General features: G+C 40.1%; 1 protein-coding gene across 1 annotated transcript in view; it reads right to left on the bottom strand.

The window, feature by feature from the left end:
- The window catches only part of gabrd (gamma-aminobutyric acid type A receptor subunit delta), a 72,729-nt gene extending 54,109 nt beyond the window's left edge, over positions 1-18,620 (bottom strand). Inside the window, exon 1 of the mRNA XM_061904797.1 lies at positions 18,225-18,620. Within this exon, the coding sequence (XP_061760781.1) occupies positions 18,225-18,292 (68 nt within the window). The 5' untranslated portion in view covers positions 18,293-18,620. The remainder of the gene's footprint in view (positions 1-18,224) is intronic.
- Positions 18,621-22,437: the final 3,817 nt, after the last annotated feature.

The raw sequence follows: 22,437 nt of genomic DNA, 5'->3' as shown, positions 1-22,437 counted from the left end.
AGACCCTCACAATGCGTTTGGGCCTCCCAGGTCTGTCCGGCATCCTCCCCCACCATCGCAGCCAACTCACCACCAGGTGGTGATCGGTAGAAAGCTCCGCCCCTTTCTTCACCCGAGTGTCCAAAACATGAGGCCGCAAATCCGATGACACAACTACAAAGTCGATCATGGAACTGCGGCCTAGGGTGTCCTGGTGCCAAGTGCACATATGGACACCCTTATGTTTGAACATGGTGTTTGTTATCGACAAACTGTGACGAGCACAAAAGTCCAATAACAAAACACCACTCGGGTTCAGATCCGGGCGGCCATTCTTCCCAATCACGCCTCTCCAGGTTTCACTGTCGTTGCCAACGTGAGCGTTGAAGTCTCCCAGTAGGACAAGGGAATCACCCGGGGGAGCACTTTCCAGTACTCCCTCGAGTGTTCCCAAAAATGGTGGGTACTCTGAACTGCTGTTTGGTGCATAAGCACAAACAACAGTCAGGACCCGTCCCCCCACCCGAAGGCGGAGGGAGGCTACCCTTTCGTCCACCGGGTTGAACTCCAACGTACAGGCTTTGAGCCGGGGGGAAACAAGAATTGCCACCCCAGCCCGTCGCCTCTCACTGCCGGCAACGCCAGAGTGGAAGAGGGTCCAATCCCTCTCGAGAGAAGTTGTTCCAGAGCCCTTGCTGTGCTTCGAAGTGAGTCCGACTCTATCCAGCCGGAATTTCTCGACTTCGCGCACTAGCTCAGGCTCTTTCCCCCCCAGTGACGTGACGTTCCACGTCCCAAGAGCTAGCTTCTGTAGCCGAGGATCGGACCGCCAAGTGCCCTGCCTTCGGCTGTCGCCCAGCTCACAATGCACCCGACCTCTATGGCCCCTGCTATGGGTGGTGAGCCCATTGGAGGGGTGACCCACGTTGCCTCTTCGGGCTGTGCCCGGCCGGGCCCCATGGGAACAGGCCCGGCCACCAGGCGCTCGCCATCGTGCCCCACCTCCGGGCCTGGCTCCAGAGGGGGGCCCCGGTGACCCGCGTCCGGGCGAGGGAAATCTGGGTCCATGGTTTTTCATCTTCATAAAGGTCTTCGAGCTGCTCTTTGTCTGATCCCTCACCTAGAACCTGTTTGCCTTGGGAGACCCTACCAGGGGGCTTTATGCCCCCGGACAACATAGCTCCTAGGATCATTGGGACACGCAAACTCCTCTACCACGATAAGGTTGCAGCTCAGAGAGGAGTAAAAATAACGTTCAAATTATAAAACATTCTCATGCATTTTAATCCAACCTTCCGTTTTCTATCGCACCTGTCCAAGATGTCGCATTAATAGTAAAAAGTATTGTATTTATTATTGGTTAAATTTAGAATAACAATGTTATTAAAAAGAATAAGAGACTTATTATACTCTAAAAATGTTGGTCTTGTCAAGACCTGGACTATGGTGTGGTTTGTTTTTCCGTGGTGCAAAGAGATTGGAACGGACATGGCGTGAAGGTAATGACATCTTTAATCTTAACTCAAAAATATTACAAAAACAAAGGGTATAAACAAAAGGCGCTCTCAGTGGAGGTTAAAAACTTGGCTATGAAAACTAAAACTCGAACTATAAACATAAAATAAAACTTATAAACTATGACATGAAAAACTTACTTAGACCGAGAAAGAGCATGGATCATCGGCATGGATAACATAGGTGTGTAAGAGGTGATAGAGGGTGAGAAGAAGGGGATGTCGCCAGGCTGACTGCCTGGCAACTGCAGGCTTAAATGGTGACGTGGTGATTAACGACAGGTACATGAGTTCAAGTGAATCAGGGGCGTAAGTCGCGAAAACAGGTGAACTGATTTATTTATTTATGGAAACAAAAACAAACCAGGGTGCACAAAAACAGGAACTAATGGAGTCAAAAAGAAAACAGAACATAACTAAAGAGAACATGATCACAAACATATGACAGGTCTTACTTAAAAATGCACACATTTAGTTGTATTCAGTGTTTAAAAAATATTATACGGCTCTCACGGAAATACATTTTGAAATATTTGGCTTTCATGGCTCTCTCAACCAAAAAGGTGCCCGACCCCTGCACTAGGCAGTAGGTGTTCTAAAAAAATTAGGAATTTTGTTTTTATTTTTTATATATATATATATATATATATATATATATATATATATCATTTTATTATTATTTTTTTTGTTCCTTTTTATGCGTGTGCCCTCACATCGATTTGTGCCCTAGCTCGCCGTCGTCATCATTAATGTTGAATTGATGTTTAATTCCATGGAATGCCTGTGCTGGCGAGTGTTTGGTCAAGTTGCACTTCTTGTGTACATAAACAAACTGACTCTATAAAGGGGATGCACACACACACACACACACACACACACACACACACACACACACACACACACACACACACACACACACACACACACACACACATACATTGGTTATCATTTGGAATGGGGACCAAGTTTTTGATCGTGACTTGTGGGGACCCCACTTTCTACAGGTTGTAGAGGCATAAAAAAAATTAGGTAAAATGTCCAGTTAGCTCATACTCGTCTTTAAATCTCTGGACTGATGAAGTAATGTGCTGATCATTCTTACTGGGGACCCTGGGGAAAAATAGTTAATATGGTTCAAGGGGACCACATTTAAATAATGTTGCATAATTCACACAAATTTGTACGTGACTACTGAGGACCATTTCAAAACAAAAGTTCAAATTAAATATGTCATGATCCTCAAAATACAGCACTACAGCTGTCCTCTTTTAGGAAGTTTTGCAACTTAAATGTTTAAAGCAAATCCTGCATCTTCTGTGACATGAGTGAAAACCGCTATTTAGCAGTAAGAAAGTTGTCTGCAACTCCAACTGCCATATATAGAAGGATGGAAAGTTCTGGATGTGAATCATAATGTTTTATAATCATGCTGTATAAAAATGTCATCCTAAGGATTTGTTTTTGGAAAAATATATTAACTTTTAACTAAGGATGGATACCATACAGAATCACAGTACTATTAATGCCAGGATAACAAATGTTTCACTTTTCAGGAAAATGTATTTTCTTTTTTACCAATATTTGAAACACATAAACAAAGTAACCCAAATTTCTAGAATGGATGGCAGAATGGATCTGGCTATCATTTAAAAAGGTTTCCCTTTAGGGCACCTGTTTTTTTGGTCCTCATACCGTCGGAAGTCCCCTAAAGGTGACTGTGTAAACAGAGCGATGTAGAAACATGTAGAAACATAAACACTATTACCACATCACATTTTAGAGAGCCTACACCTATAGCATTCTATCACCGAAACAACTTTACATTTAAGTAGCCCAAGACCTTTGGATAACGTTGCTGTACTGCATGCATAATCAGTTAGAATCATCGCTAAATATACACCACTATAATGTAGAAACATAAACACTAGTACCACATCACATTTTAGATGGCCTACACCTACAGCATTTTATCACCGAAACAACTTCACATTTAAGTAGCCAAAGACGTTTGGATAACAGTGCTGTACTGCATGCATAATCGGTTAGAATCATCGCTAAATATACACCACTATAATGTAGAAACATAAACACTATTACCACATCACATTTTTAAATGGCCTACACCTACAGCATTCTATCACCGAAACAACTTCACATTTAAGTAGCCAAAGACCTTTGGATAACAGTGCTGTACTGCATGCATAATCGGTTAGAATCATCGCTAGATATACACCACTATCATGTAGAAACATAAACACTATTACCACATCACATTTTAGAGAGCCTACACCTATAGCATTCTATCACTGAAACAACTTTACATTTAAGTAGCCCAAGACCTTTGGATAACGTTGCTGTACTGCATGCATAATCGGTTAGAATCATCGCTAAATATACACCACTATAATGTAGAAACATAAACACTAGTACCACATCACATTTTAGATAGCCTACACCTACAGCATTCTATCACCGAAACAACTTCACATTTAAGTAGCCAAAGACCTTTGGATAACAGTGCTGTACTGCATACATAATCGGTTAGAATCATCGCTAAATATACACCACTATAATGTAGAAACATAAACACTAGTACCACATCACATTTTAGGTGGCCTACACCTACAGCATTCTATCACCGAAACAACTTCACATTTAAGTAGCCAAAGACCTTTGGAAACCGGTGCTGTACTGCATGCATAATCGGTTAGAATCATCGCTAAATATACACCACTATCATGTAGAAACATAAACACTAGTACCACATCACATTTTAGATGGCCTAGAACTACAGCATTCTATCACCGAAACAACTTCACATTTAAGTAGCCAAAGACCTTTGGATAACGTTGCTGTACTGCATGCCTAATTGGTTAGAATCATCGCTAAATATACACCACTATAATGTAGAAACATAAACACTAGTACCACATCACATTTTAGGTGGCCTACACCTACAGCATTCTATCACCGAAACAACTTCACATTTAAGTAGCCAAAGACCTTTGGATAACGGTGCTGTACTGCATGCATAATCGGTTAGAATCATCGCTAAATATACACCACTATAATGTAGAAACATAAACACTAATACCACATCACATTTTAGATGGCCTACACCCACAGCATTATATCACCAAAACAACTTCACATTTAAGTAGCCAAAGACCTTTGGATAACGGTGCTGTACTGCATGCATAATCGGTTAGAATCATCGCTAAATATACACCACTATAATGTAGAAACATAAACACTAGTACCACATCACATTTTAGATGGCCTACACCTACAGCATTCTATCACCAAAACAACTTCACATTTAAGTAGCCAAAGACCTTTGGATAACGGTGCTGTACTGCATGCATAATTGGTTAGAATCATCGCTAAATATACACCACTATATTGTAGAAACATAAACACTAGTACTACATCACATTTTAGATGGCCTACACCTACAGCATTCTATCACCGAAACAACTTCACATTTAAGTAGCCAAAGACCTTTGGAAACCGGTGCTGCACTGCATGCATAATCGGTTAGAATCATCGCTAAATATACACCACTATAATGTAGAAACATAAACACTAGTACTACATCACATTTTAGATGGCCTACACCTACAGCATTCTATCACCGAAACAACTTCACATTTAAGTAGCCAAAGACCTTTGGAAACCGGTGCTGTACTGCATGCATAATCGGTTAGAATCATCGCTAAATATACACCACTATCATGTAGAAACATAAACACTAGTACTACATCACATTTTAGGTGGCCTACACCTACAGCATTCTATCACCGAAACAACTTCACATTTAAGTAGCCAAAGACCTTTGGCTAACGGTGCTGTACTGCATGCATAATTGGTTAGAATCATCGCTAAATATACACCACTATAATGTAGAAACATAAACACTAGTACCGCATTACATTTTAGATGGCCTACACCTACAGCATTCTATCACAGAAACAACTTCACATTTAAGTAGCCAAAGACCTTTGGAAACTGGTGCTGTACTGCATGCATAATCGGTTAGAATCATCGCTAAATATACACCACTATAATGTAGAAACATAAACACTAGTACCACATCACATTTTAGATGGCCTACACCTACAGCATTCTATCACCGAAACAACTTCACATTTAAGTAGCCAAAGACCTTTGGAAACTGGTGCTGTACTGCATGCATAATCGGTTAGAATCATCGCTAAATATACACCATTATAATGTAGAAACATAAACACTAGTACCACATCACATTTTAGATGGCCTACACCTACAGCATTCTATCACCGAAACAACTTCACATTTAAGTAGCCAAAGACCTTTGGATAACAGTGCTGTACTGCATGCATAATCGGTTAGAATCGTCGCTAAATATACACCATTATCATGTAGAAACATAAACACTATTACACAATCACATTTTAGAGAGCCTACACCTACAGTATTCTATCACCGAAACAACTTCACATTTAAGTAGCCAAAGACCTTTGGATAACGGTGCTGTACTGCATGCATAATCGGTTAGAATCATCGCTAAATATACACCACTATCATGTAGAAACATAAACACTATTACACAATCACATTTTAGAGAGCCTACACCTACAGCATTATATCACCGAAACAACTTCACATTTAAGTAGCCAAAGACCTTTGGAAACTGGTGCTGTACTGCATGCATAATCGGTTAGAATCATCGCTAAATATACACCACTATAATGTAGAAACATAAACACTAGTACCACATCACATTTTAGATGGCCTACACCTACAGCATTCTATCACCAAAACAACTTCACATTTAAGTAGCCAAAGACCTTTGGATAACTGGTGCTGTACTGCATGCATAATCGGTTAGAATCATCGCTAAATATACACCACTATAAAGTAGAAACATAAACACTAGTACTACATCACATTTTAGATGGCCTATACCTACAGCATTCTATCACCAAAACAACTTCACATTTAAGTAGCCAAAGACCTTTGGAAACTGGTGCTGTACTGCATGCATAATCGGTTAGAATCATCGCTAAATATACACCACTATCATGTAGAAACATAAACACTAGTACCACATCACATTTTAGGTGGCCTACACCTACAGCATTCTATCACCGAAACAACTTCACATTTAAGTAGCCAAAGACCTTTGGCTAACGGTGCTGTACTGCATGCATAATCGGTTAGAATCATCGCTAAATATACACCACTATAATGTAGAAACATAAACACTAGTACCACATCACATTTTAGATGGCCTACACCTACAGCATTCTATCACCAAAACAACTTCACATTTAAGTAGCCAAAGACCTTTGGATAACTGGTGCTGTACTGCATGCATAATCGGTTAGAATCATCGCTAAATATACACCACTATAATGTAGAAACATAAACACTAGTACTACATCACATTTTAGATGGCCTACACCTACAGCATTCTATCACCGAAACAACTTCACATTTAAGTAGCCAAAGACCTTTGGAAACTGGTGCTGTACTGCATGCATAATCGGTTAGAATCATCGCTAAATATACACCACTATAATGTAGAAACATAAACACTAGTACCACATCACATTTTTAGATGGCCTACACCTACAGCATTCTATCACCGAAACAACTTCACATTTAAGTAGCCAAAGACCTTTGGATAACAGTGCTGTACTGCATGCATAATCGGTTAGAATCGTCGCTAAATATACACCATTATCATGTAGAAACATAAACACTATTACACAATCACATTTTAGAGAGCCTACACCTACAGCATTCTATCACCGAAACAACTTCACATTTAAGTAGCCAAAGACCCTTGGGTAACGGTGCTGTACTGCATGCATAATCGGTTACAATCATCTATTATTAGGTAGTGAATCCACGGGTGAGTGACATTTCAGCAGCAGAGAAGAGCAAAGACACATTACAAAACTGCAAAGGAGGCAAAAGTCTTAACTTTAGCCAACAGCAATTTAGGAGTACTGTAGAAACAAGGAGCTGAAAAGTGAGAATGAGAGTATAATTACTTTCTCAAACGGGTGGGCGGTTGTGGTGATGCGGGCAACTTTAAGCCTGTGTGTGTGCGTGCGTGCGTGCGTGCGTGCGTGCGTGCGTGTGTGTGTGTGTGTGTGTGTGTGTGAGCTGACACACAACGAGGTGGAAGAAGCACAGCCCACACTTTGCATTGTACTGTGAAGAAAATAATACAGTTGTTCGATGGAGAGAGAGAGAGAGAGAGAGAGAGAAGTGAAGTGAATTGAATGATATTTATATAGCGCTTTTCTCTAGTGACTCAAAGCGCTTTACATAGTGAAACGCAATATCTAAGTTACATTTAAACCAGTGTGGGTGGCACTGGGAGCAGGTGGGTAAAGTGTCTTGCCCAAGGACACAACGGCAGTGACTAGGATGGCGGAAGCGGGAATCGAACCTGCAACCCTCAAGTTGCTGGCACGGCCGTTCTACCAACCGTGCTACAGAGAGAGAGAGAGAGAGAGAGAGAGAGAGAGGGAGAGAGAGAGAGAGAGGAGGAAAATCTCATCCTCACAATGGACGTCCAAAAGCGAGGCGAGCAGGGATTTGACCAAATTCGACCCAAAAGTCGTTTTAACCTTTGGCCTTTTCCCTGCAGACACCAACTATGGACTTTGGAGAAATTGAAGCTCACTAGATTAAGTCGTTTATCCCAACTATTTGTGAGGGATTATAGACCAGAGCAGGTTCTGTTTTACAGCATATAGATGACAAAACATGAGGTCTAAATACTGTATGCAACTATTAGCATACTTGCCAACCTTAAGACCTCCGAATTCGGGAGGTATATACATATATATATATATATATATATATATATATATATGTATATATGTATATATATAGTGGGGCAATAAAGTATTTAGTCAGCCACCGATTGTGCAAGTTCTCCCACTTAAAATGATGACAGAGGTCTGTAATTTTCATCATAGGTACACTTCAACTGTGAGAGACAGAATGTGGAAAAAAAAATCCAGGATTCACACTGTAGGAATTTTAAGGAATTTATTTGTAAATTATGTTGGAAAATAAGTATTTGGTCAATTCAAACAAGGAAGATCCCTGGCTCTCACAGACCTGTAACTTCTTCTTTAAGAAGCTCTTCTGTCCTCCACTCGTTACCTGTAATAATGGCACTTGTTTGAACTTGTTATCTGTATAAAAGACACCTGTCCACTGCCTCAAACAGTCAGACTCCAAACTCCACTATGGCCAAGACCAAAGAGCTGTCGAAGGACGACACCAGGAAAAGAATTGTAGACCTGCACCAGACTGGGAAGAGTGAATCTACAATAGGCAAGCAGCTTGGTGTGAAAAAATCAACTGTGGGAGCAATTATCAGAAAATGGAAGACATACAAGACCACTGATAATCTCTGTCGATCTAGGGCTTCACGCAAGATCTCATCCCGTGGGGTCAAAATGATCATGAGAATGGTGAGCAAAATCCCAGAACCACACGGGGGGTCGTGGTGAATGACCTGAGAGCTGGCACCAAAGTAACAAAGGTTACCAACAGTAACACACTACGCCGACAGGGAATCAAATCCTGCAGTGCCAGACGTGTCCGCCTGCTTAAGCCAGTGCGTGTCCAGGGCCGTCTGAAGTGTGCCAGAGAGCGCATGGATGATACAGCAGAGGATTGGGAGAATGTCATGTGGTCAGATGAAACCAAAATAGAACTTTTTGGTATAAACTCAGGGCTTCGCGGTGGAAGAGGGGTTACTGCGTCTGCCTCACAATACGAAGGTCCTGCAGTCCTGGGTTGAATATGGGTTGAAAAGGATTTGCAAATCATTGTATTCCGTTTATATTCACATCCAACACTCATATGGAAATGTGGTTTTGTAATTACTTGAGTAAGAGTTAGTAAGTATTCTATGGAAAAAACTACTCAAGCATTGAGTAACTTGTGAGTAAGTTCTGATTTATTCAGTAGTTATTTTTTAATAGTTCTTGGACTAAAATTGTAGTGTGTGTGTGTGTGTGTGTGTGTGTGTGTGTGTGTGTGTGTGTGTGTGTGTGTGTGTGTGTGTGTGTGTGTGTGTGTGTGTGTGTGTGTGTGTGTGTGTGTGTGTGTGTGTGTGTGTGTGTGTGTGTGTGTGTGTGTGTGTGTGTGTGTGTGTGTGTGTGTGTGAAACATACAATTAATTTACAATTTACTACAACATGTTGGGACAAGCGGTAGAAAAGGATGGATGGATGTTTTCTCTAGTTGCGAGTAGAATTCCTGTAAGCTGAAATGAGAGCATTTCTACTGACACAGATGACAGCACATGATATAATGTTCTTTTTAATATTGTAAAAGTAATCATTGAAGATATATATATTTTTTTTGCGTTGTTTGGCGTCATGTGGCTTTTTACACTCAGTATGTTTCTATATCCTAAATTAATATGATTTTTAAAATACTCCTGTTTTTATATTTTCACAGCTACATGTGCAGTGCTAGTTTCTGTGCTTTTATGTACAGGTGTCAAACATTATTTTATGTGGCCCGCGAAAGGCTGGAATTAATATGCGTTGATAAAATGCTTGATCTTTGCTTACTAGATATATTTGTTATTTCCCTTTTAACATTAGAAATCATGTACTGCATACAATTGCATATCTTTTAAAATGCAATATTTTTAAAAACAAAATATAGGGTGTACCCCGCCTTCCGCCCGATTGTAGCTGTGATAGGCACCAGCGCCCCACGCCACCCCAAAAGGCAATAAGCGGTAGGAAATGGATGGATGGATAGTTAATGTATTCCAAATTTATATTTTTGTCAAAATAAAGATACATACTGTACTTAAATATCGGCTTGACATATGATTTCAAAACAAATTGTAGACAGTAAAATAGACACAGTTAAAATCCGCCGACTGAGTTTTTTACTGTAAAATCAACGTTTGTAGTTTTGTTTTATGCTCTTTTTTTTAAACATTAAAACAATATTTTAAGGTAAACACAAAATTTAAAAATAAAAAACTGGCATCTCTGTTGCTAACAATAGTGGTTTTGTTTTTCCATTCCCTTCCAATTATCATTTTTTTTAATATGCTGTAAAAAAAATAATACTACTTTTACTGTAATATTCTGGTGACTGAGCTGACAGTTTTTCAAGTAAAATTTAAATATTTTTTTGCAGCTTGTGTTAAAAAATATATTGTTCATGTATTATATATAAACATGTATATTCATATATTACTCATTGCTAAAAGTGGCCCTCTGAGGGCAACCATAACTGCAATGTGGCCCTCAATGAAAACGAGTTTGACACCCCTGTTGTTATCTCTAGTATGACTGTTGGCTATACGCAGTGTGCCTCTCGTACACCAGGGGGCGATTGTGATTAATTCAGCTCGTTTAGCTATGCTACTGTCGACGTAAATGCGGTAGAAGAAGATCATGCTAAACGATAACAAGCCAGTTAGCAACTTTAAAGCTACGGATCCAGCAGATAAGTACAACTTTCCACTGCCTTTTGATGTTGTTGGTATTTTTTTATGTGTTTAAATGATACTTGTGGTTATTATTATTATTATCATCAGAGACATACAAAAAGATCGCGCTTTTAGTCAACTGTTTTAGGAGGTTCTGTTCAGCAGATCTCAAAGACATAATTAAAGTGTCTTCTTCTGGAACATTCTGATACTTATTAAACAAGTAGGTCTCTATTTCATCATTACTTTAACAACAGTTTTCTATAACTGTACTTTGTCCTTGTTTGATTGATAAAATTAAATCAAAATGCTTGCCGGTTGCTGACGTAAAAAAAAATATTTTTTTATTATTTTATAAACCTTTATTTATAATATGCAGCATTTATAACGATCAAAACAAGTAGAGAAACAGTACTAGACAGCGCCAGGGGGTTGTAAACTCTATAAAGTAACTAAAATAGAATGCTAAATGATGATAAACGTGGACCCCGACTTAAACAAGTTGAAAAACTTATTCGGGTGTTACCATTTAGTGGTCAATTGTACGGAATATGTACTGAACTGTACTGTCCAATCTACTAATAAAAGTATCAATCAATCAATCAAATGTCGGGGCTGGCTACGGGGTGTTGGCCAATGACTTTGGCTGGGGGGCGGGACTTCCGGGAGAGATAGGGAAGTGACGTTATTGTAAGGAAGTGAGAGTTCGAGTTTTGCCGGGAAAAAGGATAGAGGCATTGGAGCTTTGATTGATTGATTGATAGATATTTTTATTAGTAGATTGCACAGTACAGTACATATTCCGTACAATTGACCACTAAATGGTAACACCCGATTAAGTTTTTCAACTTGTTTAAGTCGGGGTCCATCCATCCATCCATCCATCCATCATCTTCCGCTTATCCGAGGTCGGGTCGCGGGGGCAGCAGCCTAAGCAGGGAAGCCCAGACTTCCCTCTCTAATCAATTCATGGTAATGGTAATTGTAATTCATGCTGTTGTGTGGTTGAATTACATCTTGTGCAATAAAGACAAGACAATTCACTGGAGGTGTGGGAAAAAATCGATTCAAATACGAATCAAATCGAATACGTTGTGCGATTCAGAATCGATTCTCATTTTTAAAAAATAGCCTTTTATTTTATTTATTTATTTTTATCAATCCGACAAACCACTACACAGCAATACCATAACAATGCAATCCAATTCCAAAACCAAACCTGACCCAGCAACACTCAGAACTGCAATAAACAGAGCAATTGGGAGAAGACACAAACACGACACAGAACAAACCAAAAGTAGTAAAACAAAAATGAATATTATCAACAACAGTATCAATATTAGTTATAATTTCAGCTTAGCAGTGATTAAAAATGTCTTATTGACATTATCATTAGACATTTATAAAAATAAAAGTAAAATAGTGTCACAGTGGGTTACACTTGCATCGCATCTCATAAGCTTGACAACACACTGTGTCCAATGTTTTCACAAAGATAAAATAAGTCATATTTTTGGTTCGTTTAATAGTTCAAACAAATTTACATTTTTGCAATCAGTTGACTGCGATGAGGTGGCGACTTGTCCAGGGTGTACCCCGCCTTCCGCCTGATTGTAGCTGAGATAGGCGACAGTGCCCCCCGCGACCCCAAAAGGGAATAAGCGGTAGAAAATGAATGAATGGATGGATGGCAATCAGTTGATAAAACATTGTCCTTTACAATTATAAAAGCTTTTTTTTTTTTTTTTATCTACTACTCTGCTTGCATGTTAGCAGACTGGGGTAGATCCTGCTGAAATCCTATTTATTGAATGAATACAGAATTGTTTGAATCGGAAAAATATCTTGTTTGAATCGAATCGAATCGAAAAAAATCAATATATTATCGAATCGTGATAATAATTTTGAAAAAAACTTCGAAAAATAAAACAAGCCACTAGGAAGTGATTTTTTTTGTTTTTAACCCTTTTGAAATTGTGATAATGTTCCCCTTTAATCATGACCAATGTGTGATCCTGTAACAACTTGGATCGTTACCACAATTTGTAGTATCTCCCAAAACGTATTAAAATATCCAAACAAATGAATTAGTGCTTGTTACATTTTAACAGAAGTGTAGATAGAACATTAAAACCGAAAGTAAGCAGATATTAACAGTAAATTAAAAAGTATATTAAAAATCAATTTTGTACCGCCTCCGTCCATTTTCTACCGTTTGTCCCTCATAATTTTGACAAATTAATAGAATGAGAAATGACACAATATGTTACCTCATATGTCATCAGACTTACTAGGAGCCTTTATAACCCGCTTGCTGACTAAAAGAGAAGTTGTCTAGTATGTATGGGACGGTGTGGCGAGGGTTGGGAGAGCGGTCCCATCAACCTGGTTCGAGCCCCAGTTTCTACCACCCAAGTGACGTCCGTTGAGTCCTTGAGCAAGACACGTCACCCTTGCTCCTGACTGGTCGTGGTTAGCGCCTTGCATGGCAGCTCCCGCCATCAGTGTGTGGACGGGTGAATCAAAGCACTTTGAGTACCTCGAAGGTAGACAAGCGCTAGACATTTTTTTACCACGTTCACTATCTTATTTAATGACAACATTGTTCTTCGATTGCAATAAGAAACGTATCTTTAGTATATCATATTATCTGTTATATTAAAATAAAGCCAATAATGAAATTTTTTGTGGTCCCCTTTATTGTGAAATATATTGATATCGTGATAACTCTAGTGTTAAAACACACAAAAAAACTATTTGATTAATCAGACTCATTTAGTGCATGGAAATGTAGTGAGTGTCACATAGGACATGTTGCAATTCATGTTTCCCCCTCGAAGAACTGCAGCTGCCTAGTTCCAGTAGCCTTCATGCAGCCCTAGACCATGGCGCACGTCTATAGTATTTTCCCTCGTAAAGTTATCCTGTCATGAAATGGATGAAATATGTCTTTTTCTGGAACATTCCGATACTTATTAAACTAGTACGTCTCTATTTCATCATTACTTTAACAAATACTGTCCCATTTCAGCTTCCTATAGCTGTACTTTGTGCTTGTTTGATTGATAATGTGGAATCCACAATGCTTACTTTTGATTGGCGAAACAGAGTCCTGAGGAATAAAACTTTGTTTTTGTTTTTTTTATAAAACTGTATTTATAATATGCAACATTTACAAACCCCGTTTCAATATGAGTTGGGAAATTGTGTTAGATGTAAATATAAACGGAATACAATGATTTGCAAATAATTTTCAACCCATATTCAGTTGAATATGCTACAAAGACAACATATTTGATGTTCAAACTGATAAACATTTTTTTTTTGGCAAATAATCGTTAATTTTAGAATTTGATGCCAGCAACACGTGGCAAAGAAGATGGGAAAGGTGGCAATAAATACTGATAAAGTTGAGGAATGCCCATCAAACACTTATTTGGAACATCCCACAGGTGTGCAGGCCAATTGGGAACAGGTGGGTGCCATGATTGGGTATAAAAGCAGCTTCCATGAAATGCTAAGTAATTCACAAACTAGGATGGGGCGAGGGTCACCAATTTGTAAGCAAATTGTCGAACACTTTTAGAACAACATTTCTCAACGAGCTATTGCAAGGAATTTAGGGATTTTACCATCCACGGTCCGTAAAATCATCAAGAGGATCAGAGAATCTTGAGAAATCACTGCTCGTAAGCGATGATATTACAGACCTTTGATCCCTCTAGCGATACTGCATCAAAAACCGACATCAGTGTGTGAAGAATATCACCACATGGGCTCAGGAAGACTTCATAAAACCACTGTCAGTAACTACAGTTGGTCGCTACATCTGTAAGTGCAAGTTAAAACTACTATGCAAAGCGAAAGCCATTTATCAACAAGACCGAAGAACGCCGCCGGCTTCGCTGGGCCTGAGCTCATCTAAGATGGACTGACGCAAAGTGGAAAAGTGTTCTGTGGTCTGACGAGTCCACATTTCAAATTATATTTGGAAACTGTGGACGTGGTGTCCCCCGGAACAAAGAGTAAAATACCCATCTGGATTGTTCTAGGCGCAAAGTTCAAAAGCCAGCATCTGTGATGGTATGGGGGTGTATTAGTGCCCAAAGCATGGGTAACTTACACATCTAACTTACACATTAATGGTGAAGGCACCATTAATGCTGAAAGGTCCATACAGGTTTTGGAGCAAGATATGTTGTCATCCAAGCAACGTTATCATGGACGCCCCTGCTTATTTCAGCAAGACAATGCCAAGCCACGTGTTACAATAGCGTGACCTCGTAGTAAAATAGTATGGGTACTTTCCTGGCCCGCCTGCAGTCCAGACCTGTCTCTCATCGAAAATGTGTGGTGCATTATGTAGCGTAAAATACAACAACAAGACCCCGGAGTGTTGAACAACTTAAGCTGTACATCAAGCAAGAATTCTAAAAAATTCCAATTTGAAAGATTCAACAATTAGTTTCCTCAGTTCCCAAACGTTTATTGAATGTTGTTAAAAAAAAAGGTGATGTAACACAGTGGTGAACATGCCCTTTCCCAACTACTTTGGCACGTGTTGCAGCCATGAAATTCTAAGTTAATCATTATTTGCAAAAAAAAAAGTTTATGAGTTTGAACATCAAATATCTTGTCTTTGTAGTGTTTTCAATTGAATATGGGTTGAAAAGGATTTGCAAATCATTGTATTCCGTTTATGTTTACCTCTAACACAAGTTCCCAACTCATATGGAAACAGGGTTTGTATTTATTAAATAATACTTCAACAAAATATGAATGTAAGTTCATACTGTGAAAAGAAATACAACAATGCAATATTCAGTGTTGACAGCTAGATTTTTTGTGGACATGTTCCATAAATATTGATGTTAAAGATTTCTTTTTTTGCGAAGAAATGTTTAGAATTAAGTTCATGAATCCAGATGGGTCTCTTTTACAATCCCCAAAGAGGGCACTTTAAGTTGATGATTACTTCTATGTCTAGAAATCTTTATTTATAATTGAATCACTTGTTTCTTTTTCAACAAGTTTTTAGTTATTTGTATTCCTTTTTTTCCAAATAGTTCAAGAAAGACCACTACAAATGAGCAATATTTTGCACTGTTATACAATTTAATAAATCAGAAACTGATGACATAGTGCTGTATTTTACTTCTTTATCTCTTTTTTTCAACCAAAAATGCTTTGCTCTGATTAGGGGGTAGTTGAATTAAAAAAATGTTCACAGGGGGTACATCACTTAAAAAAGATTGAGAACCACTGCTCTAGTGTTAAAACACACAAAAAATAAGAACTATGTGATAAATCAGACTCATTTAGTGCATGGAAATGTAGTCAGTGTCAAATAGGACATGTTGCAATTCATGTTTCCCCTTGGAAGAACTGCAGCTGACTTGTTCCAGTAGGCCTCATGCAGCCTTAGACCATGGCACACGTCTATAGTATTTTCCCTTTTAAAGTTATCTCGCCATGAAATGGATGAAATGTGAAGCGTGTGTGGTTTTTGTAAGATTCTCAATGGTAGTTGTTGCACTTTGGCACACAAAAAAAAGGAATAGGTATGTTTCCAGGGGTACCGTTCCTTGGGTAAGATGGAGATTTCTTTCGGGATCAAGTCTCTAAACCAGGGGTCTCAAACTCAATATACCTGGGGGCCACTGGATGCAGAGTTTGGGTGAGGCTGGGCCGCAAGAAAAGATTTCTTAAAAACGTTTTTTCGCATACTCCTCAGCTCGTCTAGTTGTATAATGACGTTTCAAATTGTATCCCTTGTGCACCGCAACTTTTTCTGTGCAAATAAGACACAAATCATCACAAATCAAATCATCACAAATCTTTCTCTTCACTGCAGGCTTTGAAAAAGACATGTTTGGGGTTGTGGAATATATTTGTATTCAGCCGACGCACGGACAATAATGTTATTTCCGCAATGTGTGTCGACCGCTTTTCGTCCCTACAGCAACAAGGCGGTCGGCGGATAATAGCCGCAAAAAAAGTGACGGCTCCTGGAGTATTATCCGGCGTCATTTAGAAATACATGTAGCGTTCATTGTGTGAGGCAATGCAAATTAAATAATAGAGGATGTTAGACCCGCTCGACATCCATTGCTTTCGGTCCCCTAGAGGGCGGGAGTTGCCCACATTTGAGGTCCTCTCCAAGGTTCTCATAGTCATCATTATCACTGGCGTGCCACTGGGTGTGAGCTCTCCTTGCCCACTGGGTGTGAGTTTTCCTTATGTGGGTTCTTCCGAGGATGTCGTAGTCGTAGTGGTTTGTTCAGTCATTTGAGACATTTGTGATTTAGGGCTATATAAATAAACATTGATTGATTGAAAAAAAAAAAAAATTACGGTTTGAATTTGCCCAGGTTATCGGGGACTGTTATTACTGACGGACAGGTGTCGCGATGTGACTGCAGGCACGTAAGAAAACCCAGGGTCTCCATGGGAACGTTTCTGTCTCTTTCACTTATTTGCCGCTTTTCCACTAATGCAGGGGTAGGCAACCCAGAACGTTGAAAGAGCCATTTTGGACCCAAATAACACAACGCTGTCAAGCGCCATTCATATAAAACTCGCGGGCCGTGTTAACCTTAAACTTTCATATTAATGTGGGGGCCACAAAATGACCTCCGGCGGGCCACAATGGGCCCGCGGGACGCGTGTCTGAGACCCCTGCTCAAAACTCTCTCCTACACCAGCTGATGTTTGACCCCTATTCACCACGCCCTTGGGTGTGTGTTAGGATCCGGGTGACATTGTGTTGCCACCATACGCACGGAAGGGTGCACCTGCCCACCCAGCATCGAGCATTCATTTCCATAACAAACAAGTCACCACCTTCGATGCATATGCATTATGCAAATGGTGTCAGAGGTAACGCAGGCTGGTTTTTGTGCTTTTATGCAAGTGAGTACAATTGACAATTCAGTACACTTCATTAGTATGTATAAAGTCAAAAGGGAGCAGGGGCCTTTAAAGGAACAAACAGGATGTCTGTTACGAGTGACGCTTCACTGACATCAAAACATCATCATTTATGTGTGCCGCTTGTTGTCCAACTTTTGCCATCCAATGAATTGTAAACAGCATGTTGTCAAATGCTGTGATGAGGTGGCGACTTGTCCAGGGTGTACCTCGCCTTCCGCCCGATTGTAGCTGAGATAGGCACCAGCGACCCCAAAGGGAATAAGCGGTAGGAAATGGATGGATGGATGTTGTCAAATGTACCCGGGCAGCTGCGATCTCACCTGGTGAAAAGATCCCTTCCAAGAAGGAGCAGAGAAATGCTCGTTAGCAATAAATTTGGCAGCTCCATCTCGGCTCGGGGTTAAAAAACAAACAAACAAGCAAATCAAAGTTTCTCCTGCCGTGGAGATCAACGCTTTTGTAAGGCGATCAAGGGAGCTCTCCTCCTGATCCAACGCTGCGAAACAAAGTAAAGTCTGCTTCTGATGCGGACGAGGATGCTGATGATGATGAGGAAGGGGACGAGGACCCCATGATCCAGATCCCCATATGCGTCCTAGGGCGCACCGGCGGGAGGAAAAGCGCTAAAGTCCCAGTCGAAACCGCAACAAACCGATCCAAGCAGCAGCGTGCGCACATACAGTCACACACACACACACACACACACGCTGACACACAGCCTCCCCCTGCTCTCCAGCATCAAGCAGAGCGAGAGAGAGAGAGGGCGAGAGAGAGAGAGACTAATCTGTTGTCCTTCCCTCCATGGCTTGGCATCCTAACACCACACTCAATCTGGCCACACAGACACGAATATGGGACTTTATAGGGATATTATCATATGACATATTATGTAATGTCATGGTATATAAATCATCCCCATTAGGTCATACGGTGTCTGGCTTTGCACCGTTCTAACTTAACACCGGATGTTTTGGAAGTCATGAATTATTTATAAATACGGTATTATTCCTACACTATAGAAATAATCTGCTTTAGAGGAGTCAGTGTACATCTTTTGCAGCACGACATATTTGCTATTCAGGGAAAATGTAGGCGGCAACATAAGAAAAGTGAGAGGCACGATAATCTTGTCTTGTCTTTCTGGGGTAGTGGTTCTCTACCTTTTTTCAGTGATGTACCCCCCCCGTGAACATTTTTTCAATTCAAGTACCCCCTAATTAGAGCAAAGCATTTTTCGTTGAAAAAAATAGATAAAAAAGTAAAATACAGCACTATGTCATCAGTTTCTGATTTATTAAATTGTATAAATATTGCTCATTTTTAGTGGTCTTTCTTGAATTATTTGGGAAAAAAAAAGATATAAAAATAACTAAAAAGTTGTTGAAAAATAAACAAGTGATTCAATTATAAATAAAGATTTCGACACATAGAAGTAATGGTCAACTTAAAGTGCCCTCTTTGGGGATTGTAATAGAGATCCATCTGGATTCATGAACTTAATTTTAAACATTTCTTCACAAAAAAAAAAATCTTTAAAATCAATATTTATGGAGCATGTCCACTAGAGATGCGCGGATAGGCAAGTGTATCATCCGCAACCGCAGAACCAAAGTCGTCATCCACCCGCCGTCCACTCGAACCAACATTTTATCAGGACCGTACTCGCCCGCCAACCGCCCGCTGAAATACATCAGAGGTCGGCCGCCTTTACCACTCACAGAGCTATATAAACCTGTTTCACAGAGTAATGAAGTCAATTGTTCTCGCGATTATTAAATAGCGTTCATCCTGATGACAAGAATATGGGCGTGCTGTGAAGCCATTGCCTTAGACACCTTCAACAACATGTACGAACCGATTGTTGGTCCGGCAACATGTTGTGTGCAGCTTCCGCAATTACACGCACAAGACTGAAAGGCATACTGGGTGATACAGAGTACACTGATGGTTGTGATATAAACAACTTTAACACTTACTAATATGCGCCACGCTGTGAAGCCACACAATACAAGATTGACAAACACATTTCGGGAGAACATCCTCACAGTAACACAACATAAACGCAACACAACAAATACCCACAATCCTTTGTAGCCGTGACAATTCCTGAATATATTTTACACCCCCGTGCCCCCGCCCACCTTACCGACGCACGGGGGGTGGAGGGGGATTTGGTGGCGGGGTTTGCTGCTAGCGGGGTGTATAAAACAGTCAGGAGTTGTCATGAATACAAAGGATTCTGGGTATTTGTTGTGTTGCGTTTATGTTGTGTTACTGTGAGGATGTTCCCCCGAAATGTGTTTGTCATTCTTGATTGGTGTGGCTTCACAGCGTGGCGCATATTACTAAGAGTGTTAAAATTGTTTATATCACAATTATAAGTGTACTCTGTGTCACCCAGTATGCCTTGCAGTCGTGTGCGTGTTGCCGCGGAAGCCACACACAACATGATGCTGGACTGACAAGCAGATCTTGTATGAAGTAGAATGGCTTCATAGCACGCCCTATTACTTAGTATCTGTGTGACTGCCGGCAGTCATTCAAGAGAATAATAACGTCTCCTATTGTCTTCTTCGCTTTATGACACGGGTCTTAAATGGCTCTTTGAATGGCAAAGGATTCCGATCCCAGAACCATGTATATCAAATATTTCCGGATGGTTCAACCGCCACCCGCCCGAATCTAATTAAAATCTATTTTTTCGTCATGTCAACCGCCCGACCCGCGGTTTATCTGCGAATGAGACCGCAAACCGCTTATCTGTCTACAAAAAATCTAGCTGTCAACACTGAATATTGCATTGTTGCATTTCTTTTCCACAGTGTTTGAACTTACATTCATATTTTGTTGAGGTATTAGTTAACAAATATACTGTATTTATTAATGATTTTTTGAATTGTTGCTATTTTGAAAATATTTAAAAAAAATCTCACGTACCCCTTGGCATACCTTCAACTACCCCCAGGGGTACACGTACCCCCTTTGGGAACCACTGTTCCAGGGGCTGCATGAGTGCTGCTGGCACGGTAGAGCTTGGGTTCATTGAAGGAAAACTTTGATTGATTGATTGATTGAAACTTTTATCAGTAGATTGCACAGTACAGTACATATTCCGTACAATTGACCACTAAATGGTAACACCCGAATAAGTTTTTCAACTTGTTAATCAATTCATGAACTCCCAATATGGGGCACAGACGGGGGAGCTCCCATGCCAGCAACTTGAAGGTTCCAGGATCGATTCCAACCTTCGCCATCCTAGTCATGGTTGTTTTGTCTGCTTAACCCTTGCTCCTGATGGGTCGTGGTTAGCGCCTTGCACGGCAGCTTCCGCCATCAATGTGTGTGAATGGGTGCATATGATGTATATTGTACAGTGCTTGTGATATCATTCCAGGTATGGTGAAGCGCTATATAAATACAGACCATTTACCATTTATGTGTTTTGACAATGTGAAGCAAAGCATGTTCTTTGCCCGTCGAGAAACTGGGCCGTATGGCAGTTCTTCAACAATCCATGGAGCCCAAACGCACCTGCAGGACGACAAGTGCCTTGATGATGAAGCCGGAGGAGATGGTCCTATTTGGTATTTAATGCATGTGTTTTTTATATTTCATACAGAGTAATCATTTAATGAGAAGTTGTTGCTTTAAAAAAAAATGGGTTTTTTTTACCTTTTAATTATATTTTCCATTTGTGTTTTATATTTAATACAGATTTCCACCAAAAACAGTCCATTTCTACATACTTGTATGCATACATATACAGAAAATCATACTTGTCCTAATTGTACAGCATATCATTCCCAATATTTCATGATTTAAGTAGATGTATGTATATTACAGATGCGCGGATAGGCAATTATATCATCCGCAACCTCATCGCTAAAGCCGTCATCCACCCGAACCCACATTTTATCAAAACCGCAACCGCCCGCTCGTTGTTGTATATCAGGGGTCGACAACCTTTATCACTCAAATAGCTATTTTGACCCGTTTCACAGAGTAAAGAAGACAATGGGAGCCGCAAACATTCTCGCGAATATCTGCTGGTGCTCATCCAGATAACGAGAATAAGGGTGTTTCTATGAAGCCTTTGCCTTTGACGCCTTCAAGAACATGTACGAACTGTTTGCCAGTCCAGCAACATGTTGTATTCAGCTTCCGCGGACACACGTACAAGATTGAAAGGCATAATGTGTGACGCATAGTACACTGATGGTTGTGATATAAACAATTTTAACACCCTTACTAATATGCGCCACGCTGTGAAACCACACCAAACAAATGACAAACACATGTCGGGAGAACATCCTCACAGTAACACAACATAAACGCAACACAACAAATACCCAGAATCCTTTGCATCCATGACTCGTCCTGAATATATTTTACACCCCTGCGCCCCCAACCCCGCCCACCTTACCGGGGTTTGGTGCTAGCAGGGTGTATGATATAGTCAGGAAAGTCATAGATGCAAAGTATTCTGGGTATTAGTTGTGTTGCCTTTATGTTGTATCACTGTGAGGATGT

This window comes from Nerophis ophidion, linkage group LG06 (assembly GCF_033978795.1).
Source record: "Nerophis ophidion isolate RoL-2023_Sa linkage group LG06, RoL_Noph_v1.0, whole genome shotgun sequence".
NCBI lineage: Eukaryota > Metazoa > Chordata > Actinopteri > Syngnathiformes > Syngnathidae > Nerophis > Nerophis ophidion.
The sequence above is the reverse complement of the archived record's forward strand: the minus strand, read 5'-3'. Positions and strand labels throughout refer to the sequence as shown.